This window comes from Gymnoscopelus microlampas (genome assembly GCF_963454915.1).
Source record: "Gymnoscopelus microlampas genome assembly, chromosome: 24".
Taxonomy (NCBI): Eukaryota; Metazoa; Chordata; class Actinopteri; order Myctophiformes; family Myctophidae; genus Gymnoscopelus; species Gymnoscopelus microlampas.
This window is the reverse complement of record NC_139961.1, coordinates 19235215-19253808: the sequence shown is the minus strand read 5'-3', so window position 1 is coordinate 19253808 and position 18594 is coordinate 19235215. Positions and strand designations below refer to the sequence as shown.

The following is an 18594-nucleotide window of genomic DNA, read 5'->3' as shown; positions in this document are numbered from 1 at the left end:
TTTGTCAGAAGCACGTCCACTGAAGTTGGTTCTGTGACATCAGTCAAGATTTCATTGTTCTTGAAGTCTAGAGGAATCCGAAACTCATCTAATCCATCCAAGATGAACGCAACTTGGGACCCCTTTACGCTGGAGATGTCTGCTTCCTTGTTTCCACCAAAAAAATGATGAAGAAGTCCTACCAAGCTGTATTTCTTCTTCACCAAATTCAGCTCTCGGAAAGCTAATGGAAACATGAAGTGGATGTTCTGGTTGGCTTTGTCTTCTGCCCAGTCCAGAGCACACTTCTGAGTTAGGACAGTTTTACCAATGCCAGCCACCCCCTTCGTCATCACTGTTCTGACAGGTTGATGTGTACCAGGTAAAGGTTTAAAGATGTCTTCAGATTTTATTTTAGTTTCTGGTCTAGCTGGTTTATTGGATGCTGTTTCAATCTGCCTGACCTCATGTTCTTTATTGACCTCTCCACTCCCTCCCTCTGTGATGTAGAGCTCTGTGAAGATCTGATTCAGAGGTGTTTTTTGTTTTCCCTCTTTTGCAATCCACTCAGATAAACACTCACACTTCTTCCTGAGATTAGACTTGAGTTGTCGTTGACTGACAGCAGCAAGGGTTTCTTAAAAAAAAAAGAAGGAAAGGAAAACACAAATAATAATAATACTTAGCATTAGCTTAGACCTATGTTCTTACCGCAGGGGAAAGTCTGTTTTATTTGTCAGACATGGGCGCAGGGGGAAACAGTTAGGGGGTTAAGTGTCTTGCTTAGGGACATAAATTGCCGGTGCTGGGAATCAATACCTTCTGTTACCCAGGCAGCCCTTCTACCCACTAAGCTACGGCCGCTCAATAAGATGCTAAAGATGATTTAGATCATTTTTCATGTAAAAGGTGCAGAATATAGCATTCCTAAAATAATATTATGATTGTGAAATAAACCTTTGAGTCATTTAGTTGAACCTTATTTGTGTTGCTTCCGTTCTCGCTCGGTGAGATACGTTATTAAACAGACACTTGGTGGGCAGGCACTGTGTTCACTGCCTCACAGACATTACTTATTTCGCTGAATATTGTCTACAGCAACTTTAATGTACATGAGACCAAACACATCAACCAGATGGTAATTGAAAAATGTTGCCTTTTTGACTTGAAATGACGTAAGAAGCGAGGTATTGATCTTGCGCACAATCGTATGAAAGACTAACTTTACAAGATCAGCTGATGAGGTTTAAGAAAAGCAGTGACTCTCCCAGGTGAAATAATGCAGGAAAAAAAAATAACCTGACCTGATGTATGTGTTATTGTCAGAGTTTTGCTGTGCTCGTCACTGTGGTCCTCAAATGAGAGGTTGTGTTAACATGATTACCATCTTTTTGCTGTGCTGGGTCATTATGTTGCAGGATGACATCATTCTTGTTGATTGCATTTGATTTCAATATAAACTTCAAATTAGATTTTGAAATATCGTGTGCGCAAAGGAACATTTTGACGTAATTTTTCACTAGAACAAAGACCACTGGCCATCCTCCGGTTAACATGAATGTAAAGTTTTGTGACATAAGATCTTGAAAAATCTTGTGCAAATTTTGCTATAATGGTGGTGCTGGAGGAAAGACAATTGGATCACCAAAATCAATAAGGAGCTTCATCTCGGCAGAATGAAGGTCCATAGCAAATTGCATGGCAAAATATCCAATAGTGGTAGATGTGTTGTGTAGGAGTGTGAGTGCAAGTGGACATTTTGTCCTTATGACGCCGCTATATGAAAGGCTATATAATTAAAGTTATCAGTTATCAGTAGGAGCCACCCTCTGTGGTTCCTGAAGGTTCACAGATAATCCCATGGCAATCCAGCCAGTCGTTTTTTGGATAGTTATTTAGGAGTAAAGTATTGGACAAACAATAATCTTTAACCATGCCTCTGGTGAGGTTAAACATAAAGCATGCATTAGGGTGGCCATGTTTCATTAGAAATGTGTCATCAACAACATCATTATTTTCATGGTAAGGCGAGTCTTGTGTGCACTTCTCTCTTGCAGGTAGCATTTTGCACAGCAATTTTTATATTATACTGTGACAAATGCACATTACATTTATTATGTTTATCTGCTTGATCTATGGGTGTTATTATAAACGAGTGATATGCAACATCTGATCTACTTTTGCATGTTATTTATATACGTGTGATATGAAACATGTTGGACACTATGAGCAATATGAATATTTCCTATTCACGTGAGGGGTAATGGGTCTCGTTAGGGGGTGATTGAATGATTTGTGCCACCCGACGTTACTAATAGGGGTGCGGTACAGGGGGGAGGGAATCGAGCAAACAACCTGTGCAACAGAGGCGACAGGAGGAAGAGAGAGGAGATCTCCTAGGCGCCAGCGTTACCGTGTTTAAGTCATTAAAAGTTTAGACTCGGGTGTACCTAAGCTGCAGCCAAGAATTAAGAACGGACGAGCCCTGCGGACAACGGACAGAGTCGTTGTGACGCCGTGGGGAATCGAGTGCTGGTTTTATGAATGAAACGCAGAGGAGCGGGACGATTCTGACGGAGCCGCCGCGGTGAGATAAAACCAAGCCTTCTGTTCTGTTGGATTACAATTAAGTTATCATTTGGATCGCTGGTGCGGAAGACTGTTTACGTTCCGTTTTGGATTAAAGGACATAATAGACACTCTCGAGGCCGCGGTTACAAGAAGCCGTTCGGACTATAACGTGGGACGTTTGTTATTGTTTTGAAAGCGGGTAATCGACCGTCTGTGTGGCGCTCTGACTAACTTTTGTTGTACCTTTTGTTTATTGTTTACGGGGGAAGCTGTGATTTGGGTGGGAAGGGGTTGCTGAAAGAAGTACTGTTCTTGTTTATCTGTTTGTTTATTTATTTTGTTTATTAGGGACAGAAGTTGATTTAAAGCCGAAGTGTATTATTTATTTACCATTTAATTTGTCAATTGTTTAATTTGTGGCTATTTATATAAAGTAATTTCAGTTCAAAACCTGCCGATCCCGTTGTTTTTCCTTTAGTTAATAATTATCCTTTCAAGGTAAAGGCCGATTGTTACAATACCTTTCAGCACAAGGTGTGGTATCTAACCGCTCATCAATGTCACACTTGGCTGCAGGCAACCATTCAAATCAAGGAAGAGGATGGCTTTATTACTTTACCAATTCCTTCCTGTTTCGGTACATGTATGGTGGGACAATGGCAAATGCAGACAAGATAGTTAATCTAGTGCTAACATCCTCGAGGTGCCAAACATGAATTCTAAAACACATGGCGAAGCAGCTTTCTGCTTTTATGGGCCAACGGCCTGTAACAAGCTCTTACTTTTAGTTGATTCCATTTTATTTTTGTCTTGTTCTTGCTATTTTCTTGTATTGATGTATTTGATCTTGCCTCCTTTTAATTTGTTCTTGTTTAATATTGTGTTACTTTTCTTTCGTTGATCTTTTTATGTAAAGCACTTTGGGCTGCATTTTATGTCATGAAAGGTGCTATACAAATAAAGTTTTTTATTAGTACTATTAGCACTATTTAATTACAATTCATGGCTACTCCATTATTTAAATACTAATCGGTGAAGCGTTCATTGAGTTGTGTGAGCACGAGCAGCCAGGAATCTCACTGGTGAGTAAAATGTTTATTTATATACTAAAGCTAATTATATTTAACTAGACCATAGCCGGTCGGCGCAGCGCATCCGTGGGGGGATATGCGCACATGATCTGGCAACCCGGGAGGCAGTTCGTCCCATAGCTGGGCAGCCCCGTAACCATGGCGACAGTGTTTGACACAAAAACGCTAATAAGAAGCTGAGATTTGATGAAATTTAAAAACGGGCTTCACAGTTAAGTTCAGATGGTAATGGTCAATGGCTGTGTGCAAAATCAGAGCAATTGGTCCAGCCACTGAGGAGAACCGGGTAGCTTCACCTACTCAGTCACTCAGTCACTCACTCACTCACTACTACGGACAGAGGTTACTAGAATTATAGTAGGATTGCCCGGTTATGCACGTAGTCCTGCTCCACAGGCTCACCATGCAGATTTTTACCGACCCACTTTGCCAAGGTGGTTCTGAAGCAGACACGGCTGTAGGCATATGTCTCAGAGTGATCACCAAGTCTTAAAAACACTACATTTCTGATACGTTAATTACACTGCCCACATATATGCATGACAGGGTAATATCATTTGTGCTGTCAGCGAGTTTCTGTGTCTGTGTGTCATAACATTTTGTAGGAATTCCCTCAGCAATAACAAGTTACAAGCTAGTAGTTTTGTAGCCTAATGTGTATGAATTGTTTCTAGGAAAGGTAGAGCTCTCCTTAGAGAAATGTCTGTATTTACCACGAGTTGTTTACATATATCATATTGCCATACTTTGTCCTCTCCATCATGTTAAAGCTGTAAATAAATACTTTCTTACTGCTCTCCATTATGTTCAAGCTGTAAATATAGACTTTCTTACTGCTCTCCATTATGTTTAAGTTGTGAATAAAAATGTTCTTACTGTTCTCCAGGATGTCAGCCAGCGCCTCCTGTTTCTCACTCCTCAGGAGGTGCAGTGTGGTCTTCAGAGCTCCCTCTCTGAAGCTACTCCTATGCTCCTCCTCACTGTCTATCAACTTCCTCTGACTCTCTAAGCATTCTGGGTAATCTGTCATAAGAACCCTCTTGAACCTCTTCAGCTCTTCCTTAACAAATGTTATGAGCTTCTCTTCAACCAGCTGAAACACAACATATAATGATGATAATAACAACAACAACAACAACAACAACAACAACAACAACAACAACAACAACCATATTGAATTGAGTGTAAGTCCACTGATTTAAAGAGATGAACAGATGAAAGACAAATGGCCCTATTTTTGGTAAACAAGTGTATAGTGCAGTCAATGGCGTGGTGGACTATACCTACATCAAAGTGGCATGGTGGGTTGGATTATCTGAATATATTATCAGTGGGTGTGTAGCAGATGGGTTCAATCATGACCAATACAATAATCACTTTTCATTACCTGTAGGAGGAACAGTGTAGGTGTATTTTTTAATTGTCATGCAGCCTTGGAAATGTGATTTCCTCCAAGAAAAAGCTGATGTTCCGGTGTCATCAAATCTACTGCACCTTACACAGACTGCCAAGAGCAGAGTATACAAAACTAGAAAGGGGTGCTTCACGGAGTGAATATCTCCGCCAGGCTGGTTTGCCTAGCCAGGGGCTTTAACGCCCTGATACTAAGGATGGGTTAAATGCAGGAAACACATTTTGGCGTATGTGTAAAAATACAGTGACAAATGCCATTTTTGTTATTGTTGTAAAATAGGCCCCTCTCGCAAACTTCGGAAGGCAAATATAGACAATCAGAATTGAAAAATAAAAAATATCACATGCCACCAGAGATAATTATTAAAAACTTAACATTTACACACAGACACACAACAAATCTCTGCCTCCTGACCTGGCCTAGATAATTATAAAAAGTGCAGAACAATTAAAGTTAATATATCTGGAACTGTAAACTTGTATTACCTTAATAAACATTGTCATAAATACTTGACATGTGTTTTTGTAAACTATGGTCCCATTAATACAAAATATATATGATAAAGTAGGGAATGCTTTTAGGGCTTCTACTGGTTCTACTGAGTGAAGACCCGCCCTTGCTGCCCTTCCAGCCAATAGTATTCGTTTCCGGTTGCTTTTCGGTACCGGGCATTCCAAGGTGGTGAATTTGAATTAGCTGAAATAGTGGCTTCAAAATGGGCCTGTAGAAACCAATGGGTGACATCACAGCTTCCTTCGTCCATATTTATTTACAGCCTATGGTTGTGCTAGATTGTACGGGGGGGGGAAGCTTTTTAGCAGCCTGCTACCAGTGGGCCTGAGACTGCATAGCCAAACTGATATAGATCTTAATATGCCTTCTGTATTCTCTTCACAGTGTTGTTGGGTACCACAAAATACAACCATTTAACCACTCTCACATTGAATATCAGTTACATGACATTAAATACATAATACATTATGGTTCCCAGCTTGAGGGTTCATACCAATCATAAAATATTTTATATAAAGTGGTTTTGTGTGACGTCTGTGTGGGTTTTGCCTCCGACAACTAAAGTATACTGAAAATAACAATGTACCTGCTTGCACCAGATCTGCTGTTGCAGGCTGGCAGCACACGCCTAAATCATGGTCCTTGTTGATATCAAAACTGCCGGGTGCTGCTTATTTTCAAACAATACACCCCTACTGAACCTCACTGTACCTCACACACAGACGCACAGATGAGCCCCCAAAATACCAAACACAAGCAGGCAGGGAAGAATAATTCACCTGTCTGCTGTATATCCAATCCACCTGCCCTAGAATAGATCCATGTAAGTGTCTCTATTGTGAACAACCGATCATTTTTCAGATGAAGAAAAGGTGTTGTTGTACAATAACACACCTTAAATATGGAGTCCACTTCTGTTTGACGTTCCTGAGCAGATTGACCACTGGCAACCTGGGATATCTCTGGGTGGTCTCTGTGGAACGCACGCACGCACGCACGCACGCACGCGCGCGCGCGCACGCACGCACACACACACACACACACACACACACACACACACACACACACACACACACACACACACACACACACACACACACACACACACACACACACACACACACACACACACACACACACACACACACACACACACACACACGTATGAAGAGTATAACAAGCCAGTAAAGTATATAGTATCCCATGACCTTTTACTTCTGCTCTGTAGTCACAATTGAATCCACTGTTGTGTTTAATGTAAATGACAGAAGCCTGTCATTTTCATCACTTTTATTCTTTATTTATGCTCTTAATTTGTCTGTACAATTTCATGCAAATTGTTACGGGGCCAGGCTCTGCAGAGCAAGGCTTCGTTTTGATATTGTTTGATTCTGTTTCTTCTTCTGCCGTTTTTGGCAGTTCTGGCTTAACCGTGCATACGCTTTTTACGAAACTCGGCCATGAAAAACGATCAAGAAATAATTCTCACACTCATTCGTCAAAGGGTGGCGCTATAGCACTCAATTGAAAATGCCAACTTTGAACAGGTACAACTCATGCCCTAGTAGGGTCATCTGTGGCACTTCCGTGACCGTGGAGAGCAAAGGTCCGTTTCTTAATGGATTTGTCATCTAGGAGGGTTATTAAACAAATTTAGTCAGGGTGTATTTTTAAAAGGGGCGGGGAAAATTTGTAAGAGACCAAAATCAAAAATGGCTGCCATGAAAATTAACCTTTCGCCACTTTATCCATTGCAGACAGAGACAGATAGTCACTGTGCTTGCTTGTATATCCACGACCCATACGAGTTCAGGTCCCTGTGTTTTATTATCGTCAATTGGGCCCGGCTTGGTTCATATTCTATCACTTCGAGACCCCGGCTCTGTTTACCATAAAACCCGAGCAAACCAGACCTGTACTCACCTCAGCGCTGATTAGGAGGTCGAAGACAGCTGTGTAAAGCTTAATTTGTGTTTTGCCGTATGACGGTGTTGTTGCATATCGAAAATAGCAGACATGCAAGCTTACAACGCGACACGTTGCGCCGTGTTGTGAGCTTGTAGGTCTGATACTTTCAACGCGCGACACCATCCTACGACCAATAGGCTGCTCTACCAGATAACTGCAGCGCACGGTGCGACAGGAGCAGCAGGCTCCTGTCGAATTAAACCACACTGACATTAAGTCAGATCATGATAAAAACTTTAAATGATTATGATTTAAAGTTAGACTACTTTATCCAAATAATATTATTATTAATAATACTAATAATAATAATAAGGGTAATAATAATAATAATAATAATACATTCTTCCTAAAATGTTTTTACATTAAATGTGACAGTTATTGTGTTCATTTTCAATTAAAGAGTTTGTTTTGTTTTTACACAATTTATTATAACTAGACCATACCCGGTCGGCGCAGCCGTGGGGGGATATACGCACATGATCTGGCAACCCGGGAGGCAGTTTGTCCCATAGCTGGGCAGCCGCAGCTATGGGACGACATTCTTTGACACAAAAACGCTAATAAGAAGCTGAGATTTGATGAAATTGAAAAACGGGCTTCACAGTTAAGTTCAGATGGTAATGGTCAATGGCTGTGTGCAAAATCAGAGCAATTGGTCCAGCCAGTGGGGAGAACCGGGTAGCTTCACCACCACCACTACAAACGCACGCACAGAGGTTACTAGAATTATAGTAGGATTATAGTAGGATAGTAGGATAGTAGGATAGTAGGATTACTAGAATTATAGTAGGATAGGACATCACCTTGTGATATGACACCATCTTTGAAGTGGGTATAAATAAATAACTGATGGTAATTTCACTGATTCAGCCGCATTCCATGAGTCCTAAAACCTAGGGTTAGACACTAAAACCACCTTGCTAGGTTGAATAGTAATTCAAATATAGCTATTGCTCCTGGCAGCCATCTTGGACGCCATCTTGAAAATTACGACTTTCCAGAAGTTAGATTTTCCTAGATTTTTTTAATGTTCTTAAGCATACCTAGAGGTTCCAGAATCAATTGAAAAACATTTTTGAATTAATTTATTTGGGTTTAAGTGATTTATTGGACTAATGTAATGTGCATATGGGTACTACAAATTTTGCCGACATTTTTGTGAGGGGCATGGTGGCTCAATTTGTTATCTAACCTTCAAAGGTGAGAAATCCACTGAGAAACAAGCCATTCTTATTTGGGACACATTGAACTTTCAGAACATTTCCGGTCCTGACTATTATTGGATGTGATGTTATGGGAATAAAATGGCAATATTATGAAGAGTCAGACAAATAATCAAAGTATTATTGACCTCCGGTCAGTATAGTCTAATAAAATAAAATAATAGAAACTGTTTTTTCCTATTAGTTTTACATTCTCACCTCTTATCAGTAGAGTGGTGTCCATCTTTGAAGACAATAGGTGTACCCATGGACTTATATATGTATTGGGCCAACAAGTCACAGTAGTTGGTAGATATGAAATATGGATTTGATTATATTTAAAATAGGACACAACATGTACACTATGTTGTTAAATTAATTATCATTATTTATATTTGACAACTTAGATTTCAGATATACTGTCTGCTAGTGAGAATAAAGTGCTTTTTAACATTGTACAGCTAATTATTAAACAATTATATGAGCTGTTTAAACATGTTGTTCAGTATCAAAGTCTAACAACATCAGAATGATATCAGGTCAGCACTCACAACACAATGACAGACACATTGGTCAGGTGGTTTTAGTGTGTAATAAATGTTGTACATTAACTATTATTATAATCTACAGTAAACTGCAGATACGCAGATGCCCAACTAACTTCAAAACACAGTTTTCACAGATACTCCTACAGATGTTGTACAACATTCGCACAAATCGGTCTTTGGAGTCATGAGATAAACATGCATTATTCAATTCCATTTCATTTCCAACATTTGCAGGAGGGGCCCATTTTACAAAGAAATGACATAAATCATGAATGCAGTGTTCAAAATTAGGTCCCACATTGAAGGTCCTCTAAACAACACAGAGCCAAATATGATTTCATTTACACCCATTAGGAGGTGTCACTAATGCTAACAAAAGTCAATGTCTGTTTCGAAAACACATTTTTTCTTCTTGACTAAATTAGTTAAGTATGATCTTGTTAGTCACGTGACATTGACCCTTAAAAAGGTTTTGATAAACCCTTCCATCTGCCTGCTATTGACTTCAGAAATGAGTGGGTGGGGCTTATTTCTTACAAAATAAGCTCTATATGATGAACTCCCACACCCAATCAACCCCAATGATTTCACATGTTGAGAGGCCTACATATAGCCTGGTAAACCTTCCCTCCAGAAATCTCAATTGTATTTTATTTCAATCAAATGGAAGTGAGATTTCTGGAGGGAGGGTTTACCAGGCTAGCCTACATAGAGCACGCTTCCAAAAGTGCTTTGTCTTCTGCCCAAATGAAACCCATTCTGTCATGTCTCACTAGGACGCACCTCACAGGAGGTTGAATGTACTAAATCCAGCGCAACCCAAAACAATATGTTGGGAATTGATTGTATGAAACAATCACCTGTGCGTCCAGTCTCAATGTTAGTAAACAAATAATTGGTCTATACAATGATTCCAAGATTGTACCGTTACGGAATACATGGTAATATAAATCCCAAAATGTTGCCATGATTCATTTCCAACATTTGCACGCACACGCACACACACACACACACACACACACACACACACACACACACACACACACACACACACACACACACAATTATGTATCATAATGGACGCTGCTCTGGTTCTTGCATGTGATGGGAGTAAAATGGCAATATTAAGTCAGCAGAAAAATCTGAAAAGTATAATTACGTTTTACCTCTGATAAGTAGAGTCTAATAAAATAACATTGTCAATGTTTTTTTCCTGTTAGTTTTACATTCTGATCTCTTATCAGTAGAGTGGTGTCCATCTTTGGAATATACTCTACACATATGGCACATTCAGACTTTTTTTGGACAATTATTAGATTTTCTTTTTACTCTTTAGTTTTGTCACTATATCAGTTAACTTCCCCACATATTTCTGTGTTTCCATTGCTGTTGTATCCTATAGCCTACTGGCTCAAGTGCCTCCCCAGCCAGTGCAGTAACAAAGATCATCCTCCCTGCCTGGCTTCTCTCCTCTGAACTCGGCCAACTATGTTCCTATAGACTAGTGTTTCTCAAGATGGGGTCCGGGGACCCCCAGGGGTCCTCAAGAAGGTTCCAGGGGGTCCCCGGCAACAGTCAGTTGAACCACTTTATCCCTATACTGTATGTATCAGCTATTTTCACAAAATCTTGAAAAACATATTCTAAACAGCTAACAGTAAAGTTCTCAACGTAACAGGCCTGAAAATGAAGGCCCGGCCCGAAACAATTACCATCAGTTTAGGCCCTGTGATTGCCCGGGAAAAAAATAAGAAGAAGAGAAATAAGAAAATCGCCAGTAGGCACTAGTGGCTCAAATTATGTGAGTGAATTAGTGACTGTGAGAGAACAGACTTATATTTGCCGAAATGGCAACTTCACATGACTTGTAGCCCTCACATGTCAATAGGCTACAAAACATGCAAAGTTGCACAAAAAATGAAGTTACATCCTCGTCTTCACACCTTACTCAATCTCTCTGCCTCTCCCCCTGACTGTCTCACTTCTCGCTGGCTGCTGCTGCCTGTAATTTATACTTCGACAGTACAATGGTCACGCACCAAACACAGCAGCAGATCTACAAACCCACAACGCATGGCATCCATGTTGCATTCTGGGCTTGCATATCTGCTATGTTCAGTGCACAGCACCGCCAAGTGACAAAGTACAAATCAAGCTTTTGTCTGCCTCAGTGTCTGTCGTCTGTCTGATTTATGACTCAAATAAGTAACCGATCTTCAAGTTCACAACGCATTAGATCGTGATGCATTGTGAACTTCAGTGAGCTTGTAGATCAAATGGCTATGCAGTGCACAACACCAGCTTGAAATTAAGAATAAATCAGGCAACAAGCCAGCGTAGCGGCAGAAGCAACTTTTCTCTGCTGCCTGCACGTAGTAGCCTCTCCATTAAAAACCCAGTCATCGGCAGTACCTCAGCTCAGCACTACATGGACAGCGCTATGGTTCATAATTAATAAATACACACAAAGACAGAACAGAATTATGATTATTATTATTACATTTTTTAGGGTCGGGTTCGGGCAGAAATCTGAGAACGCTAAACTGATGATGTAGGTAACTTTGTTTTCAGATAATGTCTCATAGTAAGATTAAAATGCTTCATAAAATTGTACAGCTAGCTAACTCTTAAACTTTATGATTATATTGAGCTGTTTAAACATGTCGTTTAGTATCAAAGTCTAACAACATAATTCAGGATCATATCAGGTCAACACAACACAATGACACAGACATTAGAGGTCAGGTGGTTTTAGTGTCTCTTAAATGTTTTTGTTTTTTTTCTATGTGGAATAATATTTTCTAAAACCATACATGGGCAACTGGCGGCCCGGGGGCCACATGCAGACCCCAACTTAACATAATGCTGCCCACCGGTCAATATCCGAATACTGATATATTATTGAATTAAGCTGTTTCAATTCCAAGTTTGCATGACCCATTTTAATTACTACAGTTCTATTGCATTACATTTCATCGCATTTTGTATGTCCAATGTATTTGTGTTTATTCATAAATGTAATAAGTATTACTAAATGCATTTGGAATTTGAAATAAATAAATAAATATGACATTTTGAGTGATGGGGTTTACAGTGTACTACTGGTGAGAGTGCAGATACACAATATGTTCCCTGGAGTGAGAGTGGACATTTAGTGGCCCTCTCCATCATCAAAGTTTGCCCTCCTCTGCTCTACACATACATTCTCACTTTTTTAACCCATTGTTTTTTTGTTTTGTTTTTTACCCCACCCAATTTTGGCCTAATGTCAACACATCTCTGTGATCGCTTAACGCCCTATGAGCCTGGCCGCTGCCTGAGATCCTCCAGCAGGACCTACTGATGGTTCCAAAGTCTCAGATTGTCACTAAGGGTGACTGGGCTTTTGTGGTGTGGTCCCCTCAGATGTGCAACTCCCTGCCTGGGGATCTCATGCAGGCAAACTCAGTCAGAAGTCCTCTTTTAAATCTCTTCTTAAACTCACTTCTATCATTTTCTTAATTGTTGTAACTATTATTTTATGTTGTTTATCACTTAACCTAGGATTTTACTCACTTTTATTATCAGTTTTACGGGAAAACACTTTGTAACTTGTTCTTGAAAGGTTCTATACAAATAAAGTTTTTTTTATTACTAGTAGTAGTAGTAGTATTAGTAGTAGTAGTTCTATTTTAAGGCATCTCTCGGGCACTTGTTCTAAAACCTTTTCATGTCAAGGACCGCCAATTTAATATAATATTGTATTTGGCCATAGACCTGCCTCTGAAAAGAGTTTGTGCCAGGGACACCCATACAAGATTTGTGTTCAAATGTTTGAAAAATATTAAAAATCTTTTAAAAACATTTTCAGGATCTTTTGAAAATAACAGATCTACAAGTTCACAATTACATCGTTATGTGACAGGTTGTAACTTGTGAGCTTAGATCGGCCGATGTACAGTACAGTATGGTTAAAGTGGTTAGAATGATTTTAATCAGGACCCCCTGGGTGTCTAAACATGTTTTGGAAATAGCAGATCTACAAGCTCACAGTTTGTCGCATCGCGTTGTGAGCTTGTAGATCGGCTATTGCCCAAAATGAATATAGGGCTGAAGTGGTTAATGTATGTTTTGTGATAATAATAAAAATCTGCAAAGTAACTACATTTTTCAAATAATTGTAGTGAAGTAAAAGTACCATATTTTCCTCTGTGATGTAGTGGAGTAGGAGTAGAAGTACTGAAAATTTGAAATACTCCTTTACTTAATTACTTTACACCACTGTAGACCAGTGGTTATCAAAGTGGGGTCCGGGGACCCCCAGGGGTCCTCAAGGGGGTTCCAGGGGGAGCCCGGCAAAAAAAAGTTAATGCAGCATCAGTCAGTTTAACCACTTTATCCCTATATACATCAGCTTTTTTCACAAAATCTTGAAAAATGTTTAATATTTTCTAAACTTTAACAACACAAATCTTGTATTGGGTCCCTGGCACAAAATATTTTCAGATGGGGGTCTGTGGCCACATGTGGCCACAGACCACATATGTATTTGGGGGTCCTTGACATGAAAAGGTTCGAGAAGTAACATTAAATATATATTTTTCACCAAATAACACATTCCAAAGATGATTCAAATCAGACCAACAAGGATGAGTAAAAAAAAAAGTGTTTAAAATATACATATGTTGATCATCTCTGTGGAGAAAACATAACATCACACACAGTGCAATCTTCCATCACTTGTACGGTTAATGTAATATGAATTCAGTATTCATACACCCTCTGCATGTACACTGCATCCTCCATCACGTGTTCACAACACTTTTTTTTTAATTCAAACTATTTCACACAGATAAAAGACAGCACTTAACATGAATGACATGCAGGATATCAATAAAATGATTTAAACCAAACACACACATGCACACTAGAACGCATGCACATGACACATGCACGCACACACACATGTGCAAACAGGCGCGCGCGCGCACACACACACACACACACACACACACACACACACACACACACACACACACACACACACACACACACACACACACACACACACACACACACACAGTTGCTCTGGTTATTAGATGTGATGTTTTGAGTGAAAAAAATAATAATAATATGAATAGTCAGACCTCTGGTCAGTAGAGTGGTGTCCATCTTTGAAGAGAATCAGTCCACCCTTGGACTTGTCACTCTTCATGGAGACACAGCTGGGTACAGGAGACTCTGGTCTCTGCTGATGAACCCTGACAGGATGATAAGCAAGGTGAAACATTATAAGTCAACTAGTCACAGTAGTTGGTAGACATCGAAATATGGATCCAGTTATATTTCAAATACTGTAGGATACACAACATGTACAGTAGGTTGTTAAATACATTATAATTAGTCATATTTCATTTCAGCACGCAGATTTCTACCTAACTAAATGTTCCACCATTTTTTATTTTCTTCAAAACAAAGTTTTCACTACTCCTAAATAATTTTGTTAGGGCTGGTTCCTCCTTTTTTGGCTCCTGCTTTTCCATAAAAATTGGAGTCTTGTGGATACTTAAAGATGCCTTTTGACTGGACGATTCCATGAACCTTACCATTTGGTGTGGAGGGGGAAAATGAGGGGGTCAAGGACATACCCCTATGGGTCCCTGGTCCTAGAAGTATATAGGGTTTAAGTATAGTTAACTGAAGGTTTTTTAAATTGTACAGCTAAAGGTTACACTTTATGATTCTGTGGGCCTTTTAAACAGTGGAGTAACCAGTGGTTATCAAAGTTGGGTCCTCAAGGGGGTTCCAGGGGGAGCCCGGCAAAAAAAAGTTAATGCAGCATCAGTCAGTTTAACCACTTTATCCCTATATACATCAGCTATTTTCACAAAATCTTGAAAAATGTTTAATATTTTTTTAACATTAAAGTAATACTTGGTAACTTTTTCAATAAAACTAAAGTTAAATTGTATATCTTTTGTGAGTGGCAAATGTTTCACAACACCCACTCCATGAATTTCACCCCCGAAAGCCTTGTATTTATATATTTTCTATTGAACGCCGTCGGGGTTGACTTTCCCGCGAAAATGACGTCATCTGGCCGGAAAATGGAAGCGGAAATGCACCGGTTTCCTGTTTGGCCAGGAACTACCTTGCCGGTTTCCTGTTTGGCCAGGAACTACCCAAGGAGCAAGTCTTAGATATTTACGATGAGGCCAGATAAATGGCCAGAGTGGCGCTGTTTTACCCTGCGACGACCTGCGGTGTCAGAAAGAATTCATTTTAGCGCAAGTGAATGGGTTTTTTGACAAACTTTAGACTAGATCTTCTTACTGTAATAAAAATTGTCATAAATTCTATATGCTTCTAGTCGCTAGTTTAAAGTCTCCTTTCAATCATCAGGATATGCGTTTTGCTAAATTATGGTCCTATTTATTTTAAAATTGACGATAAAGTAGGCTATTCTCCAGGAGGGGCGGGATGATTTGATTGACAAGCTACACAACCAATAGCATTCATTCCCCGCCCCCGCTCTTGATTGACAAGCTACCCAACCAATAATGGTCTGGTCTCATTCTGCAGGATATGACGCGTTATGGCGCGATCTTGAAAGATGGCGGACCTACAGTCTTGGAACAATCGGCTTCATTTTCGGTCTGTAGAAAGCAGCGGAGTGGCTTTGTCCATCTCATTTATACAGTCTATGGAACTACCGCGCTATTAACAAAAAGGAAACTCACGCTGATTTTAAGAGATTGTATGATTTGAAGAACAAAAAACAACAGCAAAAGAAAACACAGCTCACGGTAACTAAAGCTCCACTGGCTAAGAGAAACGATCCACAGATCGTATAAAACAATTAAAAGAACGCATTTTGAAACGCTTCCGTCTTCCGGTGGAAACGAATGCTGCTAAAAATCTTTTTTTTTTATTTGCACTGTACGACTTTAACAACGCAAATCTTTTATCGGGTCCCTGGCACAAAATATTTTCAGTTGGGGGTCTGTGGCCGCATGTGGCCACAGACCACATATATATTTGGGGTCCTTGACATGAAAAGGTTTGCGAACTAACATTAAATATATATTTTTCACCAAATAACACATTCCAAAGATGATTCTAATCAGACCAACCAGGATGAGTATTAAAAAAGTGTTTAAAATATACATTATATTGATCATCTCTGTGGAGAAAACATAACATCCCACACAGTGCAATCTTCCATCACAGGTACGGTTAATGTAATATGAATTCAGTATTCATACACCCTCTGCATGTACACTGCATCCTCCATCACGTGTTCACAACACTTTTTTTAAAATTCAAACTATTTTACACAGATAAAAGACAGCACTTAACATGAATGACATGCAGGATATCAATAAAATGATTTAAACCAAACACACACATGCACACTAGAACGCATGCACGCACGCACACACACATGTGCAAACAGGCGCACACACACACACACACACACACACACACACACACACACACACACACACACACACACACACACACACACACACACACACACACACACACACACACACACACACACACTTGCTCTGGTTATTAGATGTGATGTTTTGAGTGAAAAAAATAATAATAATATGAATAGTCAGACCTCTGGTCAGTAGAGTGGTGTCCATCTTTGAAGAGAATCAGTCCACCCTTGGACTTGTCACTCTTCATGGAGACACAGCTGGGTACAGGAGACTCTGGTCTCTGCTGATGAACCCTGACAGGATGATAAGCAAGGTGAAACATTATAAGTCAACTAGTCACAGTAGTTGGTAGACATCGAAATATTGATCCAGTTATATTTCAAATACTGTAGGATACACAACATGTACAGTAGGTTGTTAAATACATTATAATTAGTCATATTTCATTTCAGCATGCAGATTTCTACCTAACTAAATGTTCCACCATTTTCTATTTTCTTCAAAACAAAGTTTTCACTACTCCTAAATAATTTTGTTACGGCTGGTTCCGCCTTTTTTTGCTCCTGCTTTTCCATAAAAATTGGAGTCTTGTGGATACTTAAAGATGCCTTTTGACTGGACGATTCCATGAACCTAAATGAGGGGGTCAAGGACATACCCCTATGGGTCCCTGGTCCTAGAAGTATATAGGGTTTAAGTAGTTAACTGAAGGTTTTTTAAATTGTACAGCTAAAGGTTACACTTTATGATTGTATGAGCCTTTTAAACAGTGGAGTATTGTTCAGTATCAAAGTCTAACAACATAATTCAGGATCATATCAGGTCAACACAACACAAATACAGACACATAGATGTCAGGTGGTTTTAGTGTCTACTAAATGTTGTAAATTAACTATTATAATCTACAGTAAACTGCAGAGGAACACTCCCTCCTTTTTAGACATGTTTACAACCTGTTAGAATAAATATGCATTTATAATGAACATTTAACATGTTTTAGCCGCTTCATATTTATGTACAGTGTTTTTTTCTTTTTTCTTGGGGGAGGGGGGGGGGGGGGTAATTCTTCTTAACCTTCTTCTTCGGCCAATTGTTTATTTTCTTTTACTCCTCAGTTGTGTCACTAATCTCACTATATCAATTAACTTAATGTATATTGAACATTTAAAATGTTTAGCTGCTCCACATTTATGTGTGATTTGGAAAAAAATAATCTTGAATCAAATGTGTTAATATCTCTACATTGTGACTATTATGGGCGATTTGAATGATGGGGTTTACAGTGAGTATCCTACTGGTGATAGTGCATACACAATGTGGTCCCTGGAGGGAGGGTGGACATTTAGTGGCCCTCTCCATCATCAAAGTTTGCCCTCTGCTCTACGCATACATTCACACTTTCTTAACCCATTGTTTTTATTTTTGGCCAATATTTATTTTTACTCTTTAAAAAAAACAAATCACCCAAAGTTGTCATTATGTCAATACATTCCCCACACATTTCTGTGTTGCTGCCAGTGAGGAGCCCCGACAACGAGGATGATTAAAAAACAAAACAAACTGGAAAACAAAGGCATTTTATAGGTGTATAATAAAAACGAAATAACAGTCAATAACACATTTTCATCTTAAAACAAGCTGTTCAAATGTAGCTGAGGTCAAATAACTAACATAATTCATACAATTAGAGATTATTAGTCAGGACAAAGAAACAACTGCAGTGTTCTGCTACCCAACTTAACCCCCTATTCTGAACATGTTATATTAGGTGAACATTCGGCTATAGCAGATCTGCTGTTCACCAAACACACTGTATACATTCTTCACTTTCTACACATTACCAAGGAAATATTATGATTATATAGGAGTACATCCATT

At 39.3% G+C, this 18594-nt stretch overlaps 2 protein-coding genes across 13 annotated transcripts in view; both read right to left on the bottom strand.

Moving 5' to 3' along the window:
• Positions 1 to 18594, bottom strand: part of LOC311041106 (uncharacterized protein) — a gene marked incomplete at its 5' end in the record, with an annotated part of 231405 nt that overhangs the window by 71133 nt on the left and 141678 nt on the right. For 11 of the 12 annotated variants that reach the window (XM_084051585.1, XM_084051581.1, XM_084051580.1 and 8 more), the window contains 2 exons: positions 14413 to 14526; positions 16896 to 17009. In XM_084051585.1, coding sequence (XP_083907711.1) covers positions 14413 to 14526; positions 16896 to 17009 — 228 coding nt within the window. Of the gene's footprint in view, positions 1 to 8957; positions 9008 to 14412; positions 14527 to 16895; positions 17010 to 18594 lie in introns of those variants that run through there. The other variant, XM_084051583.1, reaches the window with a different exon arrangement.
• The window catches only part of LOC311041000 (protein NLRC3-like), a gene marked incomplete at its 3' end in the record, with an annotated part of 132132 nt that overhangs the window by 2654 nt on the left and 110884 nt on the right, over positions 1 to 18594 (bottom strand). Inside the window, exons 2-4 of the mRNA XM_084051437.1 lie at positions 6463 to 6530; positions 4518 to 4734; positions 1 to 616 (exon numbers count right to left, since the gene is read on the bottom strand). The exon at positions 1 to 616 is cut by the window's left edge and continues 1182 nt beyond it. Of these exons, the coding sequence (XP_083907563.1) occupies positions 1 to 616; positions 4518 to 4671 (770 nt within the window). The 5' untranslated portion in view covers positions 4672 to 4734; positions 6463 to 6530. The remainder of the gene's footprint in view (positions 617 to 4517; positions 4735 to 6462; positions 6531 to 18594) is intronic.